At 45.7% G+C, this 26,938-nt stretch overlaps 1 protein-coding gene across 11 annotated transcripts in view; it reads left to right on the top strand.

The window, feature by feature from the left end:
• Positions 1-26,938, top strand: part of LOC310781716 (ankyrin repeat and SAM domain-containing protein 1A) — a gene marked incomplete at its 3' end in the record, with an annotated part of 115,263 nt that overhangs the window by 30,823 nt on the left and 57,502 nt on the right. For 9 of the 11 annotated variants that reach the window (XM_083642324.1, XM_083642328.1, XM_083642318.1 and 6 more), the window contains 9 exons: positions 8,402-8,698; positions 11,515-11,590; positions 11,712-11,813; positions 12,430-12,516; positions 12,703-12,872; positions 13,184-13,246; positions 14,669-14,816; positions 16,839-16,882; positions 20,988-21,081. In XM_083642324.1, the coding sequence (XP_083498450.1) occupies positions 8,402-8,698; positions 11,515-11,590; positions 11,712-11,813; positions 12,430-12,516; positions 12,703-12,872; positions 13,184-13,246; positions 14,669-14,816; positions 16,839-16,882; positions 20,988-21,081 (1,081 nt within the window). The remainder of the gene's footprint in view (positions 1-8,401; positions 8,699-11,514; positions 11,591-11,711; positions 11,814-12,429; positions 12,517-12,702; positions 12,873-13,183; positions 13,247-14,668; positions 14,817-16,838; positions 16,883-20,987; positions 21,082-26,938) is intronic. The other 2 variants (XM_083642323.1, XM_083642319.1) reach the window with 1 other exon arrangement.

A 26,938-nucleotide genomic window follows, 5' to 3' on the forward strand; every position in this document is an offset into this window, starting at 1 on the left:
CCACCACCACCCTCCACTACCACCACTACAGGGGGCAGGCTGTCCTCCCCCCACCCTCCACTACCACCACTACAGGGGGCAGGCTCCCCTCCCCCACCACCCTCCACTACCACCACTACAGGGGGCAGGCTGCCCTCCCCCCACCACCACCCTCCACTACCACCACTACAGGGGGCAGGCTGCCCTCCCCCACCACCCTCCACTACCACCACTACAGGGGGCAGGCCGACCTAACCGCTGCCAGCACGCGCCTCACGTGACAGCCTTCTCTAGTCAAACCGTGTTAGCATCTCCAGGTTGCAAGAACCATAACATCCCCCCTTCTCTCTCTCTCTCACTCTCTGTATATCCATCTCTCTCTCTCTCACTCTCTGTATATCCATCTCTCTCTCTCTTACTCTCTGTATATCCATCTCTCTCTCTCTTACTCTCTGTATATCCATCTCTCTCTCTCACTCTCTGTATATCCATCTCTCTCTCTCTCACTCTCTGTATATCCATCTCTCTCTTCTCCCCTCAGAATATTCCACAGTGTGTATAGCATCAAAACACTGTGCCATCTCAGATGTATCTCGTTAGCGTGGGGCGTCTCAATAAGCAGAGACCTTCTTCATCTGGTGGTGTTTGACAGGCACTGCGTTGCGTTCTAGATCAGGACGAGGTTTGTCACTGTCAGTGTTACCACAGTAAAGTCTGGATCTTACATAAAAGAGCAGAAACTGTCCAGGAAGTCTTGGCTTTGCCTTTACGGAAGCTAATCTCTTCCCTCTCGCGGCTAAGCTGCTAGTCGTTGGTGGCTAAGCTGCTAGGCGTTTAGCATAATAGCCTCCAGAGCGCTTGTCTTGTTAGCATATGATGATTATTTTGTTTGACTGCTCTGCTCACATGGCCTGTGGTGGTATGGCGGCTGATCAGTGTTTTTGGAGTGAGATTTGATGTTGGAGCTCATCCAGTCCTCTATTATCAATTATTATTATTATTAGCATTATCAATATCAACCCACCAAACATACTAGATGTACTGCTGTAATATAGTGTGTGTGTAATAATAATAAGGAATAAGACCGTGATCGACGAGACAAATCACAAACTGATGCAGTATAAGACTGTTTTGAAATGGGAAATGTTAAACTGCAAGTTGTTAGATCTGTAAAATTAGTTTTAAATCAGGCCACTCGCTTTTTACTACCCCGTGTGTCATTTTGCATTTTCCCTTTTCAACTGCTTGTAATGACAGAATATTTTTTATTTTAATAGTATTGCCTGTGAAATAATGTAATCAATATGTCTGCTTGTGCTTGCAGTAGCCACCATAGAGATCACCATTGATATTTCAGTAGTTGTGTTTCAGGTAACGGCTTGTATTGCTATGGCTCATAGTGAACTCACAGTCAGTCAGAATGTTTATAGCCGTCAAATGCAACGAGGAGGAATTTGACCCGGTTAATTAGTGGTGGCATCTGACGAGGAAGTTACAGCTTTTGTGATTCAGCATTCATTCATTCATACATCACATGACATGCAGCATGAGTACATGATTGGCAGCACAGGTGCAGCAGTACACAGCAGGACAGCACATGATAAACAGACAAGACATACCATGTGACAGGAGTAGACCAAACTAACACAAGTACGCAGCTATTACAGTACGTATTGTGCGCTACAACAGCCTTAAAGGAACACTCCGCCCATTTTCAACCAGCTTTGTATCATTAGAACATCAGTAGTATATCAGAAAACTGTAAACGGTTTTGAAGTCTGTCATTTAATTTGACAGTTATTGAGTGTTCAAGTGTGGACCAGTGACATCACTGGTCCACACTAACTCAAATTAATAACTCATTAACTCAAATCAACTCTCAATAACTGTCAAACTACCGTAAATTCCGGACTATAAGCCGCGGCTTTTTTCCCGTTTTTTGGCCTTTTTTGCCCCCTGCGGCTTATATAACGGTGCGGCTTATCTATGGATTTTTCCAGCAAACGGCCACTCGGGAACCTCCAAAATCTATGGATGTTGGTATGAGGCAGAACGAGAGCAAGACAGACATTATGAGAGCGAGACCCTGATTGGATGATGTTGCAAAAAATGTGCCTCGCGACCTGATTGGAGCACTGTGCCACTACTCTCTCTCAGCCACTACGGTAAAACACCCTCCCTCCTCCCTCGCTCCGGGGGGAAAAAGGCAGCGATTGAGCCTGAAAGACAGTCTGAATGAAATTGAATGTAACATTCCCAATTCTATGTATTACATTCTAAAAAACTAACAGCAACATTTTGGAAGGCTAAGCCACACAACTAGCTCGTTGTAATCTAACATCATGCTTCAAAAGATGGAGAACTGGCTGTGTTACGACGATGGCGGCGATTGAGCCTGAAAGCCATGTCTGAGACAGTAGCGAGACAGGAACAACAACAGCAGCAGCAGCAAAGGATCATGCACAAACCCGAGACGAAAGGGACTGTCCGTCAGGGCGCGGACGACTGTGTCAGCAACTCCCTCCCGACTACCAGGAGAAAATTACAAACTTCGGCGAATTCACACAAAGAAAGATCAAGGAATATTCCATCGGACCGGAGCAGATCATAAATATGGATGAAGTGCCTTTGACGTTCGACCTGCCTCTCACTAGGACTGTTAACAAGAAAGGTGAATCGTCCATCACGTTGAGAACCACAGGTCACGAGAGAACGAATTTCACTTGTGTTCTTGGCTGCACAGCATCTGGAGTAAAGCTCCCGCCGATGGTGATTTTTAAGCATCTCACAATGTGTGATTTTGTCTGGGGATTAGTGACCTGACTTTTGTTTTGTTGAAATGTTAATAAATGGGAGCTTCCCCAAACAGCCATCTCTTTCCCGACAATCCCCTCTGTGCACGAAGCCTTACATATGGTAATTAAACATCAAAACACCCGCGGCTTATAGACCGGTGCGGCTTATATATGTAAAAAACAGTCAACTCTGCAGGTGCGGCTTATACACCGGTGCGCCTTATAGTCCGGAATTTACGGTATTCATCATTCATCTAGTTTGACAGTTATTGAGAGTTGATTTGAGTTAATTAGTTATTAATTTGAGTTAGTGTGGACCAGTGATGTCACTGGTCCACACTTTAACACTCAATAACTGTCAAATTAAATGACAGACTTCAAAACAGTTTACAGTTTTCTGATCTACTACTGATGTTCTAATGATACAAAGCTGGTTGAAAATGGGCAGAGTGTTCCTTTAAGATGTGTTGCACTTCCTACCAAAAACGTGCTATATCCTATGTTAATAATGTTATGTGCCTCCACTGGAAATCATAGTCTACTAAATCTGAATGTACAGTAATCTACTTATCTACTCGGTAAATTCAGCAAATATTTAGAGAGCCAGGTTTTTATCTGCACTATAAGCTTAATATATGGAGCAACACTCTGTGTGTGTGTGTGTGTGTGTGTGTGTGTGTGTGTGTGTGTGTGTGTGTGTGTGTGTGTGTGTGTGTGTGTGTGTGTGTGTGTGTGTGTGTGTGTGTGTGTGTGGGGCGGTGGGGGGTGTGTGTCCCCCTGGAGGGGCAGTGCAGACGGGGCCCTATGTGGGGAGCATGCTTAGCATAGCTTAGCATCAAGAGAGACAGTGGGCGAGGGTCTGTGTCACGCTGCTGCCTGCTCTGTGGGAGTCAAGCGGCTGGTCGGCCATGTTTAACGCGATCAGATGCTGGCTGACACACGGCTATGCAGAGATGATGGCACCGACCAAAGAGCTGCAAGTAGAGAGAGGAGGCACGGGCCCGAACCAAGATCCTGCTCCTCCTAAGCACTGATCTCAGTTAACATGGAAACACTCTCTCTTGTGTATCTTTTGTTGCACTCCGGTATTATCTAGAGCCCGACCGATATATCGCTCCACCGATATTATCGGCCGATATGTTGGCCGATATTGCCGATATTTTCTTCATTTTGTATTTTTTAAGTTATAGTCATCATGTTGTGTATATTTGATCTTTTTTCTTAACTCCATGTCTATTTTATATTTGTTCTATTTGTGTTTTTTGTATTTCTAGTCATTTATAATTATTAAATTCCCAGTGAAGTTTACTGTTTCATTGCATTGATGTCATTTTGGACAACAAAGTTGATTGATAAGTTGTAAAATATCCTCCCTACATTACATATCTCAAGTCATGTCAAGTCATATCTTTGTAAAGTGTTTGATATTTGAGGGATCATTGCCCAACATCTTTTTAATATAATGTGTATAATATAATATAAGAATATCGGCCGATATATCAATTTTTTTTACTCCCTAATATCGGTATCGGCCTCAGAAATCCAGTATCGGTCGTGCTCTAGTATTATCTTGTGAGAAAATCCTGCATGATTCACAATGAAATGGACTTCTCCCTGCAGTAGAACTATACCTTAGTGCTGTTTTAGAGAGTGCTGTTGGAGGTAGCAGACCCTTAGTGCTGTGTTAGAGAGTGCTGTTGGAGGTAGCAGACCCTTAGTGCTGTGTTAGAGAGTGCTGTCGGAGGTAGCAGACCCTTAGTGCTGTGTTAGAGAGTGCTGTTGGAGGTAGCAGACCCTTAGTGCTGTGTTAAGAGAGTGCTGTCGGAGGTAGCAGACCCTTAGTGCTGTGTTAAGAGAGTGCTGTCGGAGGTAGCAGACCCTTAGTGCTGTGTTAAGAGAGTGCTGTCGGAGGTAGCAGACCCTTAGTGCTGTGTTAAGAGAGTGCTGTCGGAGGTAGCAGACCCTTAGTGCTGTTTGAGAGAGTGCTGTCGGAGGTAGCAGACCCTTAGTGCTGTTTGAGAGAGTGCTGTCGGAGGTAGCAGACCTGCATATCTGAGGCAGTGAGTGAATCACGCTGATGTCATGCTGGCATGTGTTTGCCTGCTGAAGTCATCTGAATAGTCGGAGTAAATCTGTCTAAAAAGCCGTCTGGGATGATGACAAAACGCTCGATGGTGCGTCACTGATGCAAGACGGCATGCTCTTTTATGTACTGTTCCTCTTTAGAGAGACCGTGTGTGTGTGTGTGTGTGTGTGTGTGTGTGTGTGTGTGTGTGTGTGTGTGTGTGTGTGTGTGTGTGTGTGTGTGTGTGTGTGTGTGTGTGCGCGCGTGCGTGTGTGTGTAGTGTGCGCGTGTCTATGCACTTAACTTAACTTAAAATGTATGTGTCTGTGTATTATATCTGTCTTTTTATACGAGAGAGAGAGAGAGAATATTGGAGAACTGCCTTGGAAAACTAGGTCAGCTTCTTGTTTTGGTTGTTTTGAAGCATATTCTTTTTTGATCTTTATTTGTTTAGCTCAGTTCACCCTGAGGCAGGAGGTTGTTTCTCACCGGTCTCCTCTGTTTAGATAGGCAGGTGTCGGTTTGTTCTCTCTTCGCCCGCCAAGCTCCTCCTCCTCTCTCTCTCTCTCTCTCTCCGCTCAAGCTGTGACCTGCTCTGCCAGTGTACTACGATACTCTCTCTCTCACGTTCTCTCTCTCTCTCCAGTGTACTACGATACTCTCTCTCTCACGTTCTCTCTCTCTCTCTCCCTCTCTCTCCAGTGTACTACGATACTCTCTCTCTCAGGTTATCTCTCTCTCTCTCTCTCCAGTGTACTACGATACTCTCTCTCTCACGTTCTCTCTCTCTCTCTCTCTCTCCCACCCTCTCTCACAATGAAGGAGAGTTTACCTGCTGATCCTATCTGGCGCCAGCTCTTTGTGAAAGAGCCAAAGCGAAAGGGGGCGGGGCCACTGTACTGACACCTGTCCCCCAAAGCGCCCACCCCCCCCCCCCCCCCCCCCGTTGTCCCCTCGTCTCCACAGGACGTCCTGTCTTCAGTGGCACAGCTGGCCATGTCCCCCTCGGGAGCCGAGCCACCCATCCTGGCACCGCCCGGTCCATGTGGGCCTTCTTCTCATGCCCATGGCCAACTGTTAGGCCTTTGTTTCTGCCTCTCACAGAGCATGTGCTTCTACCAGAGCTGGCAGCGTCTGACAGTGTTGACTGACACAAAGGAGCTGTATGCTCACAGACTGGATTTTGCATATTCAACACATGCCTCCATTCGCGTACCTGATGCAGCATTTGTGTGTGTATCCCTTTAAGACCGCGAACCGCGTTAACGCGGCTCGCGGTCTTAAAGGGATACACACACAAATCGCTGCTGTCGGGGGGAAACCTTGTATCTCCAAATTGGGCCATTTTCTTTTTATTTCATAAATGGATTTAGGGGGTCTACCAAAAAATAACCTGTGAAAGTTTCAGGTACTTTGGACCAGTGAAAGATGTTATATTACTGGTTATTAATGTTGTTATTACTATTACACTGTATATTAAAATGTGAACGTTTTTTCTTCCTTGTGAAAAATAGCTTTTTTGGAGATACAAGGTTTCTGCACGACAGCAGCGAAATGAGGGATACACATGCAAATGCTGCATCAGGTATCAATGGGTTAAGAGATTGAGAGCAGTGGTCATAGTGTTTTTTTCATGCCAGCAGACCAGAGACTTTTAATATTGATAGAGACACCCCCCACTGCAGGCTTCGCCGAGAATAACACATGGTACTCTTCTTCGGGGTCTCCTAAATGGCCGTGGTGGTCGTCAGCTTGTCATTGGCTTTCGGTCAATGAAATGAAACTTCATCGGCTGACCACCCGTCTCCTAAGTGGGCGTGGCACAGAAGTGACTGGACGTTGGGGTGTCTCGCTCTGATATTGACCGGTGCTGGTGCCACTCTCATGCTCCCTTTGTAGGCAGGATTGTGTCTTTAAAGACAGTCCTGCTGTTGCCAGTCTTTCAGTATTGATCAGTATTGATCAGTATTGATCAGTATATTCACCTTATGTTGCCCCGCACTCACAGCATCAATCAGTACTTCTACCATCTTGGAAATGTGCACTTTACTTTACATAATGCTGTCAGTCACCATTATGCAACACTAAAATCTGTCTCTCTCTCTCTCCGTCTCACCGTGATGCAATAGCAGTTGCGCAACAGGCATGTCCCGTCAACCGTCACCACACATTGCCAGTTGCTAAATAACGTAACCAACAACCAAGAAAACCAACACAGTAAATATGTCAAAAGCACCACCCAGCAAAAACCCATGAAAATAACAAACACACCCAATGCACACACATTCTTAACATTTCATTTAGTTTTATTTCTATTTTTTTTTCCGGAGGGTTGGCAACCCATCTGCTATCTGGACCGTTAGATTTTTGCCTGTGTGAATGGGAACCGAACCAGCTTAAAAAACAAAACAATGTATCATTCTCGCATCGGGTGCGACCTGATGCGATCTTCTGCAGAACTTCTCCTAATAGGCCTTTTTCACAGCAGCCATTTTGTGTCTAAAAGGCAGGAAGTAGCACAGGTGCACCAAAATAGTGAGTTGGTTGCACCTGTGTTTACCCTGCCGTTTAGACACAAAATGGCAGCTGTGAAAAAGGCCCATTCTTGGCCACTTGGGAGCAAATCCACTTGGTCCGATCGCAAGAAGATACAATCTCTCAGTCTGAGGGAAAGATGTCCCAGATGGCTCCCTCAACAAAGTATTGTCATTAATAATGATCATAATGAAAAAATATTCCGCAAAATAATGTTTTATTGCCCCTAGATTCTGGTTCTGTTTCTAGAGTCTAGAAACAGAACCAGAATCAGAACCAGAACTCTCGAGTGGAGAGAAACACTAATGAGCCAGGCTTCACTCTTTGTGCCCATGCAGTGCCAATACCTCTCTGACCTCTCTGACCCCACGTGTCTGCTTCCCATCTGCCTGGCTGCCTCTCACCCAGCCGCTGTGCTACTGCCCCCGCTGGCTCCGGCGTGTCGTGCCACCCGAGGGGCGGCTCCCGACCACCTGGCCTCATTAGTCCGGCCCCCCCCTGGTCCGTCGTCGTCCGTGCTCTCTAGCTGCCCGCTTAATTAAAAGACAAAAGGACATTCTGAGCGCTGGCTTCTCTTGTTTCCATGTATTCATCTTTGGCCGACGTGCACCTGATGTTTTGATCGAGTCGTGATCGCACTTGGCGGAGTTTTTGCTCATTAGTCTCGGTACCGTACGCGCGCGTCTTGCTAGTCCTCCACACAGGCGGGCGCACCCTCTCTCCCCACACACACTGCCAGACATTCCCCAGGGCCTCATTATATGCTTGGACACGATTGGTGCTTTTTCACGACCTTTTAACCCGCTAATTTGGTGAGCTCTTGGCACTGATTGGCTTAAACCTCACCTATTCCCTACTCATTACCCGACCGTGATTCACCCCTGAGTCCAGTGTCTCCTGATCGCCTTTATCCCCTTATTCACTTCCTCTTCTTTGTGTGTCACTTCTGTGCTGCTTCTCACTCTCCCGCCGTGCCCCTCCCCCCTCTTTTCTCCTCCTCCTTCTTCTTCACCCCTTTCCCCGACAGAACAACGACAACGAGACGCCGCTGCACTGCGCTGCCCAGTATGGCCACTCGGAGGTGGTGCGGCTGCTGCTGGAGGAGCTGACCGACCCCACCATGAGGAACAACAAGTTCGAGAGCCCCCTGGACCTGGCCGCTCTGTACGGGCGGCTGGAGGTGGTCAAGCTGCTGCTCAGCGCCCACCCCAACCTGCTCAGCTGCAACGCCAAGAAGCACACGCCCCTGCACCTGGCCTCGCGCAACGGACACCTGTGTGTGGTGGAGGTGCTCCTGGATACCGGCATGGACATCAACTACGAGGTGTGTGTGGCTGTGTGTATATATTAGTTTGTGTGTGTGTGTGTGTGTGTGTGCGTGTGTGTGTGTGTGTGTGGCATCGCTTACTACCAACTCCGTCAGCTACACCGACTTCACCAGCACAGACTGTATGGTTTGTAGCTGCTGCGGCTAGTGGACCCAATCACACATCGCTTTAAATCGAAGAACGCTTGCGTTGATTGGCTGCGAGCAAAACCATACAGATAGTAATTTTTTTCTAGGTCTGCGTCCAAAAAGGATCGAATGCAGGTTCTGTTTGACTGGAGAAGTTTCAATACTACTTGGGTTATTTTGGTCAAGTACCGATAATACCCGGCCCTTGGGTGTGACCTTGTATGAACTATGCGGGACGCAATCTATGAAACAAATGCGCCCCTTATTTCAAGTCTGAATATGCTGTCATGGCCCCAAAGCATGTTGGGTAACATAATCTGTCCTTGCAGCACTTCCTGCTAAAGCTATGAGATTAAATGTCAAACTCTTAAGTGCTTTGGTCTGTAAAAGAAATGCTGTGTTGTCGCAGCAGAGCTGGCCTTGTTCCCCCTGGTGGTGCCCCATGGCACCCAGCCCCATGGCACCCACCACTCTGTACCAAACTGTGCCATCCATCTGTCTCGAGCTACATCCCCACCCACTCCTTTCCTCTGTCTGAAGACTGAGGCGTCTAGTCAAGTGTCCCCCAGGTCCTCCAGCCTGTCTCCTCCAGGCCCTGCCTCCTGCAGGTTTCAATTAGCCTGGTCCTGTGAGCTGGAAAAGGATCAGATCCTCAAGCAAATAATTGTTCCATAGTGAAGTGGGCACGGGTTCTAGCTAGAATAAATAAATAGCTTATATATATAATAGCTTATATAATACCATAAATAGCTGCCTTGCCATCTATTTCACGATCAAATTGAGAGCCCGACCGATATATCGGTCCACCAATATTATCGGCCGATATGTTGGCCGATATTGCCGCTATTTCTTTATTTTGTATTTTTTAAGCTGTGTATATTTGATGTTTTTTTCTTAGCTCAAGTTATATTTGATATTTGTTCTTGTTGTTTTTTGTATTTATTTTGTATTTATTTATAATTATTCAATTCCCAGTGAAGTTTACTGTTTCATTGCATTGACGTCATTTTGGACAACAAAGTTGATTGATAAGCTGTAAAATATCCTGCCTACATGACATATCTCAAGTCATGTCAAGTCATATCTTTGTCAAGTGTTTGATATTTGAGGGATCATTGCAAAAACATTGTGTAATATAATGTGTAAATATAATAGAAGAATCTCGGCCGACATATTGATATTGGATTGAAAAGGCTTCCTGTAGGCTGAACTAAGCACTAACACAATAGCAGTAACAGGGGAGTCCAAGTGGTGTGGCTGTCTAGATAAGAGGAAAGGATGGATCAAACACAAAATGTCTCTAGATGTCATCATGCCATGTGTAGTACTTACACAGAACATTACTATGCCATGTGTAGTACTTACACAGAACACTACTATGCCATGTGTAGTACTTACACAGAACATTACTATGCCATGTGTAGTACTTACACAGAACATTACTATGCCATGTGTAGTACTTACACAGAACATTACTATGCCATGTGTAGTACTTACACAGAACACTACTATGCCATGTGTAGTACTTACACAGAACATTACCATGTGTAGTACTTACACAGAACACTACTATGCCATGTGTAGTACTTACACAGAACATTACTATGCCATGTGTAGTACTTACACAGAACATTACTATGCCATGTGTAGTACTTACACAGAACACTACTATGCCATGTGTAGTACTTACACAGAACATTACTATGCCATGTGTAGTACTTACACAGAACATTACTATGCCATGTGTAGTACTTACACAGAACATTACTATGCCATGTGTAGTACTTACACAGAACACTACTATGCCATGTGTAGTACTTACACAGAACATTACTATGCCATGTGTAGTACTTACACAGAACATGACTATGCCATGTGTAGTACTTACACAGAACATTACTATGCCATGTGTAGTACTTACACAGAACATTACTATGCCATGTGTAGTACTTACACAGAACACTACTATGCCATGTGTAGTACTTACACAGAACACTACTATGCCATGTGTAGTACTTACACAGAACACTACTATGCCATGTGTAGTACTTACACAGAACATTACTATGCCATGTGTAGTACTTACACAGAACATTACTATGCCATGTGTAGTACTTACACAGAACATTACTTTTCTTACTAACTCACCATCTAGGCCTGCACGATATGAGGAAAATCTGCCATGTGCGATAACATTGTTCAATATAGCGATGACGATACGACTTGTGATAAATAAACAAATATTAAAGTATGCATTAGCTATACAGTTCCTATGTCTTTCTGCTTTAATAATGCTAACATAGACCCCAAACATAGCCTATGCCCACTGAATAAAGAAATGAATTACACACTGACTCTAGCTGAAACTACACACAGCGTGTTTGGGCTTTGGCAGAGGGGCGGAGCGCACTGTTGCAAGGGAAAGGTGTACGCTGGATTTACAACACAAGACAAAGTGATCAGATGCTGAGTGGGAATGCATGACGCATGTAAATAAAACCACTTTTGTTATTCATTGCGTTTCAGGCAGTCTTTGCGATGAGTTTATTGCGCACGATCATATTTTGCGATGACGATGAAAATACCATTAATCGTGCAGCCCTGTCACCATCACATGGCTGTTTTTCCACTCTCTCTGCCTCGGTCTGTGTCTCTTCCTCATCTCTCTTCCTCTGTCGGTCCAGACGGAGAAAGGCAGCGCCCTGCACGAAGCCGCTCTGTATGGGAAGACTGACGTGGTGCAGAAACTCCTGAGTGCAGGTCAGACCTCCACGCCACACAACCCGAGCACTCGCCACTCTTAACAAAATGGCCCGACGACAGCACTCGAAAAAAACACCTATTAACGAGATGACATGTGTCCCTGCTGTTCCTCGGCCAGGTGTTGACGTGAACATGGTGGACTACAAGGGCCTGACGGCGCTGGACACTGTCAGAGAGATGCCCTCCCAGATCAGCAGGCAGATAGCTGCTCTCATCCAAGGTAAAGAACCCCGACGCAGAGCGACGGTGTGGGAATCCTCTTGACTTCACGTTGACCAGTTGCGATATCGTCAGCCTCCTAAAATAATGGACCTAAGTCACTTTTTCAAGTTTTTCAGAAAACATAAAAAACTGAACCAAATACCGAATATATATTATTAATCATTCCACTTTTTTTTATGACAATAGATGACTATTGACATACAAATAACACTGTCAATTATGTAACATAAAACGATTAGATGACTGATTAGATGACTTAGGCCAATTTACAAACGTGCCATTGGGACTTAGGCAAAAAAAATAAAACTGACTTACAGTTGCATTTTATGTCAAGCGTGTGACTTAGGTAGGCCGTTTTATTTTTGCCTAAGTCACATTGTCTTGACTTAGGCAAAAATAAAACGGCCTAAGTCACAGGCTTGACATAGGCCATTGCACTAGCAGGTAGGAACAGCATGATCTTTTCAATTAAGGACTTAGGCCATTTTGCCAGAGCTGGCCAGCATCATGAAGAGACGATTTAGGCAAAGATATACTTTTCCTCAAAAAGTGACGTACTGTAGGCCATTGTTTTAAGAGGGTGACGATATGATCTTCTGTTTGTCTATTTGCAGGTCACATGACTGGCAAACCCCCCGATATAGACCTTCCCCCTCCACCAGTGCCTCCCCCTCAGGAGAGTCCCGGCCCACGGAGAAAAGGTACGATTCACCAGATCTCACAGGGCGTCGAGGTGTTGAGTTTGCACTGAAAGCTGTTCAGTCAGCAGTTTAAATGCAAAGCATGGACAAATGTAATGTTCAGCTTTTTGCTTATTATTTTTTGCAGCTATAAATACCTGCGTGTATCTGCACGCACGTGCGTTTCTGACTGTCCCGTGTTTTCAGGTGACATGGAGAAGGTGAGCGAGTTGATCTCGGGGCTGGCCCTGGGCCCCGAGGAGGAGAGCCCGTACGAGGCTTTGTATGAAGCCACGTCGTGTCACTCGCTGGACAGCTTGACCAGCGGCAAGTCCTCCGACAGAGACTCCGGTCGACCGGATAGCGAAGCTGGCAAGGTTAGTTAGTAGTGGGTCGTTTTACTGGAAGGAAGCCATCCACACGCACACACACACACACACACATGCACACATAGTAATGCTTGTTGTCAGTTTGGTCTTATAGTGGAGGAGATGTGTCAGAACTCCCACTAGGGGGTGATAGTGGTCTCTGTGTTAATACTTCCTCTCTCTGCTGGACACAAAACCCCTCTTCTTGTGGTATTGCATTTCTGACCTTTGACTTATTCTGCCTAAATAAAATGCAATATAAACACACTAATAATAAAACAATGATTCATTCTATGTTCTTGTTCTCTTGTCAATGACAGAAAGACCGCCTGGTTCACCCGTCACATCACGGCCCCGGACATGAAGAAGAGGTGAGCTCAGAGGTGAGGCGCTGGAGCTGGATGGAGAATTGGTTTCTTAATTGCCCTCCGGCTCCGCTCACCCACCTCAGCAGATCCTCGGATGTGGCCTTAACCCATTGATACCTGATGCAGCATTTGTGTGTGTATCCCTTTAAGACCGCGGTTCACGGCCTTAAAGGGATACACACACAAATGAGGGATATACACGCAAATGCTGCATCAGGTATCAATGGGTTAATAGCCATGCTTTAATGATCACGCCCCCCAATACGACTGTGACACCCGCCGGGCGGCTCGCCCACCGCTGCAATTTAGTTTGTAAAGTCGCGTCAGGGCGATGGCACTGTTGGACGGATGTTTATCTGGCACTTAGAATGTCAGCGCTGTCACTACCAGCACCCCGTGCAGGACTACTCTGTTCACGCCCGCCGCTCAAAATCAAATCTTCGTCTGAGTGTGGCGTGGGACACATGGAGGCAGTGAGGGGACCATCGAAGGACACGCTCGGTCTAAGCCGTAGCTGACCGTGGACGTAAACGCATATTATCTTGGAAAACCACTTCTGACATCATGGTTTGTTAATGCAGAGGTTCTCAAATGTTTTTCAGCCAAGGACCCCCTTACAAGATAGAAAATATACCGGGGACCCCCTCATTTCTGATTTGTTGATTTTGGGCTAAGCTTAATTGTTTCCACGGTAGCGTGCTTGACTTTTAAATTGATCGGTTTGTTTAGATTAGAATGTAATCCGTGAACCATTTTAGATTTAAAGCATACAATATTTTCGTTGAACTATGAAGCTTTTGCAACAACAAAAAAATGAAATTTATTTTTATTTTCCCTGAAAACTTTTCACGGACCCCCTGGCAAAGTGCCACGGACCCCCATTTGAGAACCACTGTGTTAATGAACTGGGTCTTATAGTGAGGCCCCTGCAGTAGACAGAGCCACAAGGATCACTCTATTTTTCACAGACACAAAACAGTTAATGGGCTCTATCTTACGCCGGGCATTGTCAGGCATTGTCATTGCTAGTTTCTAGCACTCAACATTTTCATCACCACTGGGTCAGTACATCAACGGATGCATTTCAGCAACCCAGTGGTAATTAAAAGAAAAAAGGGAGATTTTGAGTGCTCGAAACTAGCAATGACAACCTATACCTTGTGCCTTGTACTGGGTATAATATCACACAAGTACACATACAAGATTTGAGACTTTACCATCCATTAGAGGGTGCTGTGGAGCAACGACGGCCCATAGATGTAGCTGTAGCCGTTGCTGGAGGACTCACCTGCGTCACAAAGAATACATTTCACTCTAGCTGTTGGTGAATAGCGAGGAGCTACGGGAGCTGAAGTGACTCATTCTCATTCTTACCTTGTCTCTCCGTCGGTTGTGTCTCCCTCCCTCTGCTCTCTGATCATCTCCCTCCTCTCCCAGGCCCTATATATTAACAGCAGTATTGATGAGAGGTGCGAGCCAGTGGAGGAGGAGGAGGAGGAAGAGGAGGAGGATCACACGTATGAGTTGCTGCTGACCGCACAGACCAAAGTTCCACCACCCAGCCAGGAGTCCCATTCCCATAAAGGTGATTGTAAAGGTTTCATTTCCAGTAGCTTTGTTTGCGTCAGATTTTTTAGATGTTGGTCTGTTTTGAGGGGGTGTTGGGGCTTGTGTCCTTGGCTCACCCCTCTCCTCCACTACTTACCCACACACACCCTAGCTCACACATGGGCAAAATACAGCCAGCGGGCTGTGTGGCCCGCGATGGAATTGCCCTTTTTTTCTTCTTTTTTTTTTACAGTGCACCTGAACACAACATGCAAGATACCCGCTGAATAAGTGTCCAAATGTTCATGTCATTCTGGCCAATTATACTCCACTTCTGTTATAACATTTCAGTCTGGAATATGGAATATCTTTCAATAATCTTTACGACTAAAAGGCTAAAAGTAATCTCATGTGTAAGAAATGACTGTTCTACAGTCATTCCTTGCGGCCCCAGGGCCGGACTCAAAGAAAAACAAAACGGCAGGCCCTCCTACTTAGTGGCGGCTGCTGAATGGCATGGCATGTAATTGGATTAAAGGGGATTAAATTAGCAGAGGCCATTTTGATCCGTGGCTGTTGATGGAGATGTTTTAAAGCCGTCCCCTCTGGGCTTTCAGCTCAGTCAGCCTCACCTGGTACCATTAGACACGTCACCGACAGCCTCACTGGCACCATTAGACACGTCACCGACAGCCTCACCGGCACCATTAGACACGTCACCCAGCTGAAGGGGCGGAGTTTAATCGCTGACGTAATCCGGAGTCGTGTATTGTAGAGGGATTTGAACTTTTGAACACGCTGGTGGCCGTTTCTCGGAAGCGCCGGATGTTAAACACGGGATAATGAGTTCCAAAAACACAGGCCTGGGTGCATTAACCTCACGAGAGGATGTTGTTCTAGATATTGAAGTATGATTTTTGATATTGGCTAATTATGGGCGAGAGTGAGACAGGCGATGTTCTCAAACTGGTCGTAGGGTTAAGGTGACCTTGGAGGAGGAGGTTGGGAAACAGGATGATGGGGGCTGGTTGTTTTGGCTCTGACAAAGCTATATAGTCAACATCACTGAATGGAGAGGTTGCCACTTTTCTCTATCCTCCATGCACTCCACTACCTCACAGCTCTCATATACTCTCACCACTGTTCTTCACCTGTCTATTCTATCGCTGTAACTTTCACGCAGCTTAGAAATAGACCACACGCTGAGAAACTTGGACACGCTTACGATCTTCATTTCTATCACAAGGACCTATGCGTTGATGATACATATTGAATGCACCATATTTAAAGGGATATTTCAGAAAGGCTCCAGCCAGCCTTGCCTGCCTTTCAAGACCATTTCTCCTCAGCCGAAAGACATTTTCCTCTACAGTATATAGAAGAGTCGCGACATCTCCGTTCACTCCAATGGACTCGTTTTTACTCTCAAGAGTTCCCGGCCCGGAAGTAAGATTCTGGATTAAGCAGCGCTGTGGAGTTGCAGCAAAATGGACAGTTTGTGATGTACTTTGAAAGCGTCCGACGTTTAAAGAATCAAATCGTACACTATCCGCTTTATTTTAGCATTCAAAAGTAGCGCGAGCCTCCTTCCTGGCTATTCATCGGCTACTGAGAGTCACGCATTTTGGACCTGCGCTGACGCCACTCTCTTAACTAGATTGCTCTGATGTAATCGTGCCTCGCTTATTTGTATAAATTATGGCATAAGAAAAATGGAGCGTCCAACCTTTTACTCGTGCTCTATGCTTAATGGCCATTTCTTCTCTTTTTTTCTTCTGTTTTAAGGCTGCTTTGTCTCCATCCCCGGCCCCGTTTAAAGGGCAGGGAGATTAATCTTATTAAAGACGCTCTGACTTTTAGCCTATGTCACCAATGCATAATACATGATTTTATGATATTATTATATATCACTTCCCCGTTCACTTAGCATAATGTCTCTTCTGGCAGTCATAACCCCGTCTGTCATTCAGACGATATGTTGATTAATTGAACGCTGAATGGGGGCGGTCATTTATCTGTCCAACTGATGACCCAACTCTGATCTTTTCTGCCCGTCTAGATGAGAACACCACAGTCGAGTCTTCCAACAGTGTCCTACCTCAGGTAAAGAATATAACTTATAATAACTTTTTTACATTATATTCATCCCTCCATCAAGCAATATTATGTGCAACTGTGGATATATTTGTGTTGGTATAAATAATATGGAAATGGATTCTGCGCCATAATTTGACTCGTCGCTTCTCTCTGCCAGTTGCAGAATCATTTTGTGATATCTGGGCGGTTTGACTTTTCAGAGAACAGCATCCCAGCTAGGGCCGGGCAATATATCGATATTATATCGATATTGTCATATGAGACTAGATATTATCATTACAGTAAAAGTGATGTCATTTTCTGAACTTACCCGACTGTTTCTAGCTGTTCTATTATTGTGCCTTTACCCACTTAATCATTATATCCACATTACTGATGATTATTAAAAAATCTTGTGTAAATATTTTGTGAAAGCACCAATAGTCATCCCTAGAATATTGTCACAATATCGATATCGAGGTATTGGGTAACAAATATTGTGATATTTTATTTTCTCCTACCGTCCAGCCATCCCAGCTGCATTTTGAAATGCGTATATAGAAAGCTATATGATAAAGATGGGTCCCTTCATTCATGGGCAGATAGGGAGACATATGATAGCAGAAGATCCCCCAGGGATTTTCCTCTTTGTGTTGTTTTGAGTAGGAAATCAAAGTATGGCTTTCAGTTCCGCGTCGCAGAGTCATTTCTCAACTTTTCCTGCGGCTGGCCACAGTGACTGTCACTGCAGCTGACTGTCACTGCTGCTGACTGTCTCTACAGCTAACTGTCACTGCAGCTGACTGTCTCTACAGCTGAGTGTCACTACAGCTGACTGTCACTACAGCTGAGTGTCACTACAGCTGACTGTCACTACAGCTGACTGTCACTACATCTGACTGTCTCTACATCTGACTGTCACTACATCTGACTGTCACTACAGCTGACTGTCACTACAGCTGACTGTCACTACAGCTGACTGTCTCTACAGCTGACTGTCTCTACAGCTGACTGTCACTACAGCTGACTGTCACTACAGCTGACTGTCTCTACAGCTGACTGTCTCTACAGCTGACTGTCACTACAGCTGACTGTCTCTACAGCTGACTGTCACTACAGCTGACTGTCACTGTTGCTGACTGTCTCTACAGCTGACTGTCTCTACAGCTGACTGTCTCTACAGCTGACTGTCTCTACAGCTGACTGTCACTACAGCTGACTGTCTCTACAGCTGACTGTCTCTACAGCTGACTGTCTCTACAGCTGACTGTCTCTACAGCTGACTGTCACTACAGCTGACTGTCACTACAGCTGACTGTCTCTACAGCTGACTGTCTCTACAGCTGACTGTCACTACAGCTGACTGTCTCTACAGCTGACTGTCTCTACAGCTGACTGTCTCTACAGCTGACTGTCTCTACAGCTGACTGTCTCTACAGCTCACTGTCACTACAGCTGACTGTCTCTACAGCTGACTGTCTCTACAGCTGACTGTCTCTACAGCTGACTGTCACTGCAGCTGACTGTCACTACAGCTGACTGTCACTGCAGCTGACTGTCACTACAGCTGACTGTCTCTACAGCTGACTGTCTCTACAGCTGACTGTCTCTACAGCTGACTGTCTCTACAGCTGACTGTCTCTACAGCTGACTGTCACTACAGCTGACTGTCTCTACAGCTGACTGTCTCTACAGCTGACTGTCTCTACAGCTGACTGTCACTACAGCTGACTGTCTCTACAGCTGACTGTCACTACAGCTGACTGTCTCTACAGCTGACTGTCTCTACAGCTGACTGTCTCTACAGCTGACTGTCACGCTGACTGTCTCTACAGCTGACTGTCACTACAGCTGACTGTCTCTACAGCTGACTGTCACTACAGCTGACTGTCTCTACAGCTGACTGTCTCTACAGCTGACTGTCTCTACAGCTGACTGTCACTACAGCTGACTGTCTCTACAGCTGACTGTCTCTACAGCTGACTGTCACGCTGACTGTCTCTACAGCTGACTGTCACTACAGCTGACTGTCTCTACAGCTGAGTGTCACTACAGCTGAGTGTCACTACAGCTGACTGTCACTACAGCTGACTGTCTCTACAGCTGAGTGTCACTACAGCTGACTGTCTCTACAGCTGACTGTCACTACAGCTGACTGTCTCTACAGCTGAGTGTCACTACAGCTGACTGTCTCTACAGCTGACTGTCTCTACAGCTGACTGTCTCTACAGCTGACTGTCTCTACAGCTGACTGTCACTACAGCTGACTGTCTCTACAGCTGACTGTCACTACAGCTGACTGTCTCTACAGCTGACTGTCACTACAGCTGACTGTCTCTACAGCTGACTGTCACTGCAGCTGACTGTCACTACAGCTGACTGTCTCTACAGCTGACTGTCACTACAGCTGACTGTCACTGCAGCTGACTGTCTCTACAGCTGACTGTCACTACAGCTGACTGTCTCTACAGCTGACTGTCTACAGCTGACTGTCACTACAGCTGACTGTCACTGCAGCTGACTGTCACTACAGCTGACTGTCACTACAGCTGACTGTCTCTACAGCTGACTGTCTCTACAGCTGACTGTCATTGCTGGTGACTGTCTCTACAGCTGACTGTCTCTACAGCTGACTGTCACTACAGCTGACTGTCTCTACAGCTGACTGTCTCTACAGCTGACTGTCTCTACAGCTGACTGTCACTGCAGCTGACTGTCACTGCAGCTGACTGTCACTACAGCTGAGTGTCACTACAGCTGACTGTCACTACAGCTGACTGTCTCTACAGCTGACTGTCTCTACAGCTGACTGTCACTACAGCTGACTGTCTCTACAGCTGACTGTCACTACAGCTGACTGTCTCTACAGCTGACTGTCTCTACAGCTGACTGTCTCTACAGCTGACTGTCACTACAGCTGACTGTCTCTACAGCTGACTGTCTCTACGGCTGAGTGTCTCTCTGTGAGTGTCTCTCAGTCTGATCAGTGTTGGTGCCGCCAAACTTCCTCTTTGAGGATGCATGGTAGATTTATGGTCCTTGTCTCACCCCTGACCTTTCTCCTTTATTCGTTACTACTTTTAGTGTCGTCTCCACTGGTCCTAGTATCTGGACGCCTTTGTAAATCTGTCTGTTAAATTTACTATCCTATATATACAGTATATAACATCTATTTTATTGCCATCTCATATTTATCATCCAGCTGGCAGATTTTATTATTGTTACCCCCCCGCACCACCTCCACTGCCCACACTCTCAGCTCACATCTTATGTTTCTTCATGTTCTTATTGGTTCTTGCTCTGCTCCTCGGCATGGCGTCCTCGTGCTCTAATCAGCGGCCATATTGTGGATGATATAAGCAAGATATATATATATATCATATATATATATATATATCATATATATATATATATATATATATATATATATGTATGATATATATATAGGCAAGCCGGCCACCAGCGCTGTAATGCAGGCAATCAATTGCTGCTGTCTCTGTTTAATACTAGACTAGCTGGATCATTCGCCTGGGCTTATTGGCTGAGCCAAAGCTCTGCAGACTCTGATATGATTGGTTGGCAGGCAGCAGTGCAGCACAGAAATTGTTTTGGAGGTTTGCTGTGATTTAATATACTAGGCATCTCGCGCGCTCGATTCCTAGGCTCGCCTGATGCGCGGGCTCGCTAGCTCGGCTGCTGCGCGGCCTCGCCCGCCCTGCAGCTCGCATACGCAGCTCGGCTGCTGCGTGGCCTCGCCTGCTCTATTGGCGTGTGCGGGGGGGGGGGGGGTGTGTGTGTGTTGCTCACAAAATAATAGTAGTTATTGCTATTGTTATTATTTAGGTTTACATGCGCGTGGGTGTGTGACGTGTGCCCCTTAAGTTTACATCATTGCCTATGACATCATCAGTGATGTCAGATGATTTTGCTCTTATGACATCACTGAAGACCTCATCAGTCTTATGACCTCACTGATGCCATCATCAGGGATGTCACAATGCCTCCTATGACATCATCATCAGTGGGACAAAAAAATTTGAAACAAACAAACATTGCCCACTTTGCTCCCTTTTATAATAAGATGTCAATGGTTGTGATTGACAAACTGTCTCTACCTGCTCTCCCACTGCAGCGTAAGCCCACTGCTCCAAACGACCTCCGACCCCCAGGCAAGACGAAAGACACTCTGCAGCCCCCTGGACGGGTCAGCCAACGGCTACCGGGAGGTGAGTCTGACCAGTCAATAAGCATATTTTAATAAGCAAAAAACTACCGGGAGGTGAGTGTGACCAGTCAATAAGCATATTTTAATAAGAAAAAATACTACCGGGAGGTGAGTCTGACCAGTCAATAAGCACATTTTAATAAGAAAAAAACTACCGGGAGGTGAGTCTGACCAGTCAATAAGCACATTTTAATAAGCAAAAAACTACCGGGAGGTGAGTGTGACCAGTCAATAAGCATATTTTAATAAGAAAAAAACTACCGGGAGGTGAGTCTGACCAGTCAATAAGCACATTTTAATAAGAAAAAATACTACCGGGAGGTGAGTCTGACCAGTCAATAAGCATATTTTAATAAGCAAAAAACTACCGGGAGGTGAGTGTGACCAGTCAATAAGCATATTTTAATAAGAAAAAATACTACCGGGAGGTGAGTCTGACCAGTCAATAAGCACATTTTAATAAGAAAAAAACTACCGGGAGGTGAGTCTGACCAGTCAATAAGCACATTTTAATAAGAAAAAAACTACCGGGAGGTGAGTGTGACCAGTCAATAAGCATATTTTAATAAGAAAAAAACTACCGGGAGGTGAGTGTGACCAGTCAATAAGCACATTTTAATAAGCAAAAAAAAAAAGAAGAGAGATGGGGTCTCGAGTCACATGACTTGGACTCGAGTCAGACTTGACTTGATGCATGAACAGAAGATGTGAGACTTGACTTGACTTGACTTGACTTGGTTTCTGGTGACTCAGGACTTGACTTTGACTTGTACTTTGATGACTACAAAAGGTTTCAAAAGTTTTAACAAAAGATATTGTATCTGTGTGAACCAAAGAGAGATGAGATTTCAATTCTGTTGTATGGACAAATTGAATTGATTGAAGTTTTGAAAGATTGAGTTTCTTGAAGTTGGAACTAGATAGAAATAGAAATGGAAAATCAAACACACCAAGTTTAAAAGCACATTGCATTGAAAAGTGTTATTTCTAAGAATCGTGAGTTGACTCGGCTATGGGAGCAGAGCTCATCTGCAACCTACAGAATCACTAGACACCCTTCCAGCGGTGGTGACTCAGACAGAGTAACTTTAGCTGGGTGACCCAGGTAGAGTCGAGTGACGACAAAGATGAGGTGGGATCCGTGTAGGATAACGCTGCTTCCTTCTCTTCCCAGGCAGAGAAAGGTGTCGTCTCCATCGAAAAGCTAGCATTCGGCGCAGTCAGTTAAAAAACCACCATGAACAGTTAAACTAGCGAGCAACAGAGAGATGATGTGCTCCTTCATGGGTGAGAAGAAGTCTGAGAATAACGTTACCACACCCCGCCACTCGTATAAAGGCCGGTGCTAGTGCCCCTAGAGGTGGACAGTGAAATATGTTATTTTCATCCGACCCAATATGAGGGTATATTGGTGTATATAAAACATGATGCTTCTGTAGGTCGCATAGAGGTCTGCTTCCATAGCTGAGTCAACTCACTCATATTATTCATAAAACCGGGGTTATATACATAACCTTAAGCTATATTTGTTTGATATTTGGTCTTTGAGGTATTACATTGATACTGGATTCTGATTTGCTCTGACTTGACTTGGTGTTCTACATTTAGCCTTTGAACTTGACTTGAAGACTTGAGGCTGACTTGGGTTGCGAGCAAAGTTGACCCCCGTCACAACAAGCAGGAGTCTGAACGAGGAGGACAGAGCAGGAAGGGTGTGTTGGAGGAACGCATCTGACTTGGAAAATCACAAGCCAAGCATGACGATGAAAGTGAGGAGGAAAATGCATCCGAGCTTCCAGAGGGAGGCTGGCCGGCTTGGATTAGCGCTGGCAGGGAATGCGTGACTGGCATTCCCCGGCAGCACAGCGGATTTGTCTTGTTTAGGACGGGCTGAGTGACATGCCCTGGCAAGGGAGCAAGGGAGGGCTGATTGAGCCCTGGCAAAGGAGCGAGGGAGGGCTGATTGAGCCCTGGCTAGTGAGCGAGGGAGGGCTGATTGAGCCCTGGCTAGTGAGCGAGGGAGGGCTGATTGAGCCCTGGCTAGTGAGCGAGGGAGGGCTGATTGAGCCCTGGCTAGTGAGTGAGGGAGACTCGTTCGGTCGCCATTCCTGATCAGATTGTGTCATGGTCTCTCGTCTCAAATCCTCATCCCCGCTTAAAGCTGGATGTACCAGATGGATCATCCCGTCAAGTACGACGCGGTGGTGGTGGTGTGGAGCTTGTCGGTGGCTTTCGCTATCACAAAATGCCGATATCTTCATTGAATAATTAGTTCTGTAGTGTTATGTTTGTTAATACATCATCTGAGTTGCTGATACAAATTGTGAAGTGATGCATGTACTGTAGGCAAGCTGAGTTGATGCTGGTGTGATAATTATTTTTACAGGTGGAACCAACTGTGTTAGTGACTGAGACAGGTCGTTCAATTATAAAGAGGTGCATTTCACGGTTGTGACAGCAGTAATATAATTGATCAAAAGATAGCAAACTTTTATGAACCTGTGTGGCCTTGATGCATTACGCAGAAGTGGAAAGCGGAGATGGAGTCCTTTAGAGTTATCGCTGACAATGTGGCCTCCTGATTTTATTGTTTGTTTGTTTTTTAAACATCTGACACATTTAATCAACCAGATAATACCAACACGTTTTTTTTTGTTTTTTTTGCCACATTTTTGTTTGAGGTTCTGAAAGAACCTTTTTAAAATCTTTTTGATCAATAAAAAAAATGGTGGTCTCTTTTCTGAGGAGAAAGAAAAAGGCAGCTCTGACTAACATCTAATCACATAATAATAATAATAATAATAATAACAATAACAAAGTGTTTATTTGTGGGTCATGCTTTGTCCCAGGTCTCAAGAGTCACTGAGTCAATTTGACGACACGATCATTGATGTAAGAATGATGTTGTGGGGAGTGAGGAAGATGTTCAACACACTCCTCCCTTTTCCTTGGATCGCAGTAACTCATTTCCGCGTTATTTCCAATCCCACATAGGTTACGCTAAAACCACGCCCCTGTGCCCGCCTACGCAGCAATCAAGCACCGGGATTGGCCAGGAGCAAGTCTTTTGTCTTCTTTTGACAGCTGGAATCTCCCACACCACAAACACTGCACGGCACGCAGCCCAGCGATTTCATTAACCAACTGAATTGCTCTTGAGAGCGGACAGCGATTTCATTAACCAACTGAATTGCTCTTGAGAGCGGACATTAAAATGAATTATGGTAGTGTTATTAACCAAATTACCAACCAAAACCAAAACCAATCGATTTTTAAGCATAATAATCATTGTAAAATGCAGGGCTTTAGTTAAAGCGTCAAAGGAGCCCAGCTCTTGAACTTGCAAATGAAAAATATAAAATGAAAAATACAATAGGCTACAGCACATAGGCCTAGCTTCTTTTTTTTTTGGCACAGATTCATTCCCCCCCAGTCCAGCCGTTTGTTCCAGGCCAGTGAAGTCCCAACAATCTACAAAAACATGCAATAACATAAACAGTGTTGTGCAAGCTCACACTTCACTAGAGCTAGCTCAAAGTTCAGCTCACACAGATCATAATGTGAGCTTGTCAATAAATCCTCGTCCCATTGGCTCACGTGAGCACGGGCGCCTGGCCAATCCCGGCGCTTGACTGCTGCGTAGGCGGGCACAGGGCGTGGTTTCAGCGTAACCTATGTGGGATTTTCCTTACTGTTGCTCTCAATCACTCTCTAGTAGTTGCTTGGGCGCCTATTTCAACCACACATTTGCTGTGCACACATAAGTCACAGTCTTTGTGAACCCTTCCTCTTTATGGCACATCTGTACGTTTCCAGCGTTGAGCTTTATTCCAGCCAGACGGTCGGACGAGCCTTAATGTTGCTTCAGCTCGCCTGCTCTCCTGAGAACAGGGATCTGAGCTCAGCACACTCTTGGCTGGTGCAGGTCACTTGCATCACCGAGGTGTTCATCATCTGTCCAGGGTTCATATACAAGGTGCTTGAAGTGCCTGGATTTTGAGGGAAAAACAGACTGTCACAAACACATTGCTGTTTGCGGCAGAATTATTGTGTTTATTGTACATTTGTCCATCAAATGTCTGCCTCCTTGTAGTATTTTATGGGGTTTGCTAAGGATATTTCACTCAGTAGTAATATTCTTATTCTACTTGGAGCAGAAATAATGACACTATTCAATAGTACTTATTTAAGTACAATAGTATTACTATGTATTATTATGTACTACTTATGCAACATACTGCAGTCAGGGCATTAGTGATAACAAGGCAGATAAGGATACAGAGCATGACTTTCTCCTGCAGAGCTCCGCCTCCTAGTCTCCATTTCTGTCTGTTGTTTGTGGTTTGAGGCACCAATTTTCACTATTGACTGGAAACGTCGATAGAAGTATTTGTTTTCTCGCTTTACTGTAAAGACCCAAACATCAATACGATGCTCTGTCGTTCCTTATTGAGTTTCTGCGCCGCGTGATGGAGGTAAAAACGTCTTCTGATGGCACAGAGGTAAAAACGTCTTCAGAGTTGATCTTACCCAGGCAGGACCAGGGCATGAACTGACTTTGGACTGTAGTTGGTGTGACATCCAACACGGGCACGGCCGGGCCTGCAAAACGAACATGACATCGCCGGTAAAATATGGACTTCACACTGGTGCCAAATGAAACACACATGCACCCCCCCCTCCCCCACCCCCCCTTGTGGTGACCTCACCCAACTACCTCACTCATCTATAAAAGCTGTGTGTTTCTCAGAGATTCTGTCTGTACGCACTTCCAGCCGTCGAGCGATAGCAGCCAGGGATGCAGTGGTCTAAGGGTTAACAGCCAGGGATGCAGTGGTCTAAGGGTTAACAGCCAGGGATGCAGTGGTCTAAGGGTTAACGACAGATAGCAGCCAGGGATGCAGTGGTCTAAGGGTTAACGACAGAAAGCAGCCAGGGATGCAGTGGTCTAAGGGTTAACGACAGATAGCAGCCAGGGATGCAGTGGTCTAAAGGGTTAACAGCCAGGGATGCAGTGGTCTAAGGGTTAACAGCCAGGGATGCAGTGGTCTAAGGGTTAACAGCCAGGGATGCAGTGGTCTAAGGGTTAACAGCCAGGGATGCAGTGGTCTAAAGGGTTAACAGCCAGGGATGCAGTGGTCTAAGGGTTAACGACAGATAGCAGCCAGGGATGCAGTGGTCTAAAGGGTTAACAGCCAGGGATGCAGTGGTCTAAGGGTTAACAGCCAGGGATGCAGTGGTCTAAGGGTTAACGACAGATAGCAGCCAGGGATGCAGTGGTCTAAAGGGTTAACAGCCAGGGATGCAGTGGTCTAAAGGGTTAACAGCCAGGGATGCAGTGGTCTAAGGGTTAACAGCCAGGGATGCAGTGGTCTAAGGGTTAACAGCCAGTGGTCTAAGGGTTAACATCCAGGGATGCAGTGGTCTAAGGGTTAACAGCCAGGGATGCAGTGGTCTAAAGGGTTAACAGCCAGGGATGCAGTGGTCTAAAGGGTTAACAGCCAGGGATGCAGTGGTCTAAGGGTTAACAGCCAGGGATGCAGTGGTCTAAGGGTTAACAGCCAGGGGTGCAGTGGTCTAAGGGTTAACAGCCGGGGATGCAGTGGTCTAAAGGGTTAACAAACAGCAAGGGATGCAGTGGTCTAAGGGTTAACAGTCAGGGATGCAGTGGTCTAAAGGGTTAACTGCCAGGGATGCAGTGGTCTAAAGGGTTAACAAACAGCAAGGGATGCAGTGGTCTAAGGGTTAACAGTCAGGGATGCAATGGTCTAAAGGGTTAACTGCCAGGGATGCAGTGGTCTAAGGGTTAACAAACAGCCAGGGATGCAGTGGTCTAAGGGTTAACAGTCAGGGATGCA

The sequence above is a fragment of the Poromitra crassiceps genome (assembly GCF_964638095.1).
Source record: "Poromitra crassiceps genome assembly, chromosome: 8".
In the NCBI taxonomy this organism is placed as follows: Eukaryota; Metazoa; Chordata; class Actinopteri; order Beryciformes; family Melamphaidae; genus Poromitra; species Poromitra crassiceps.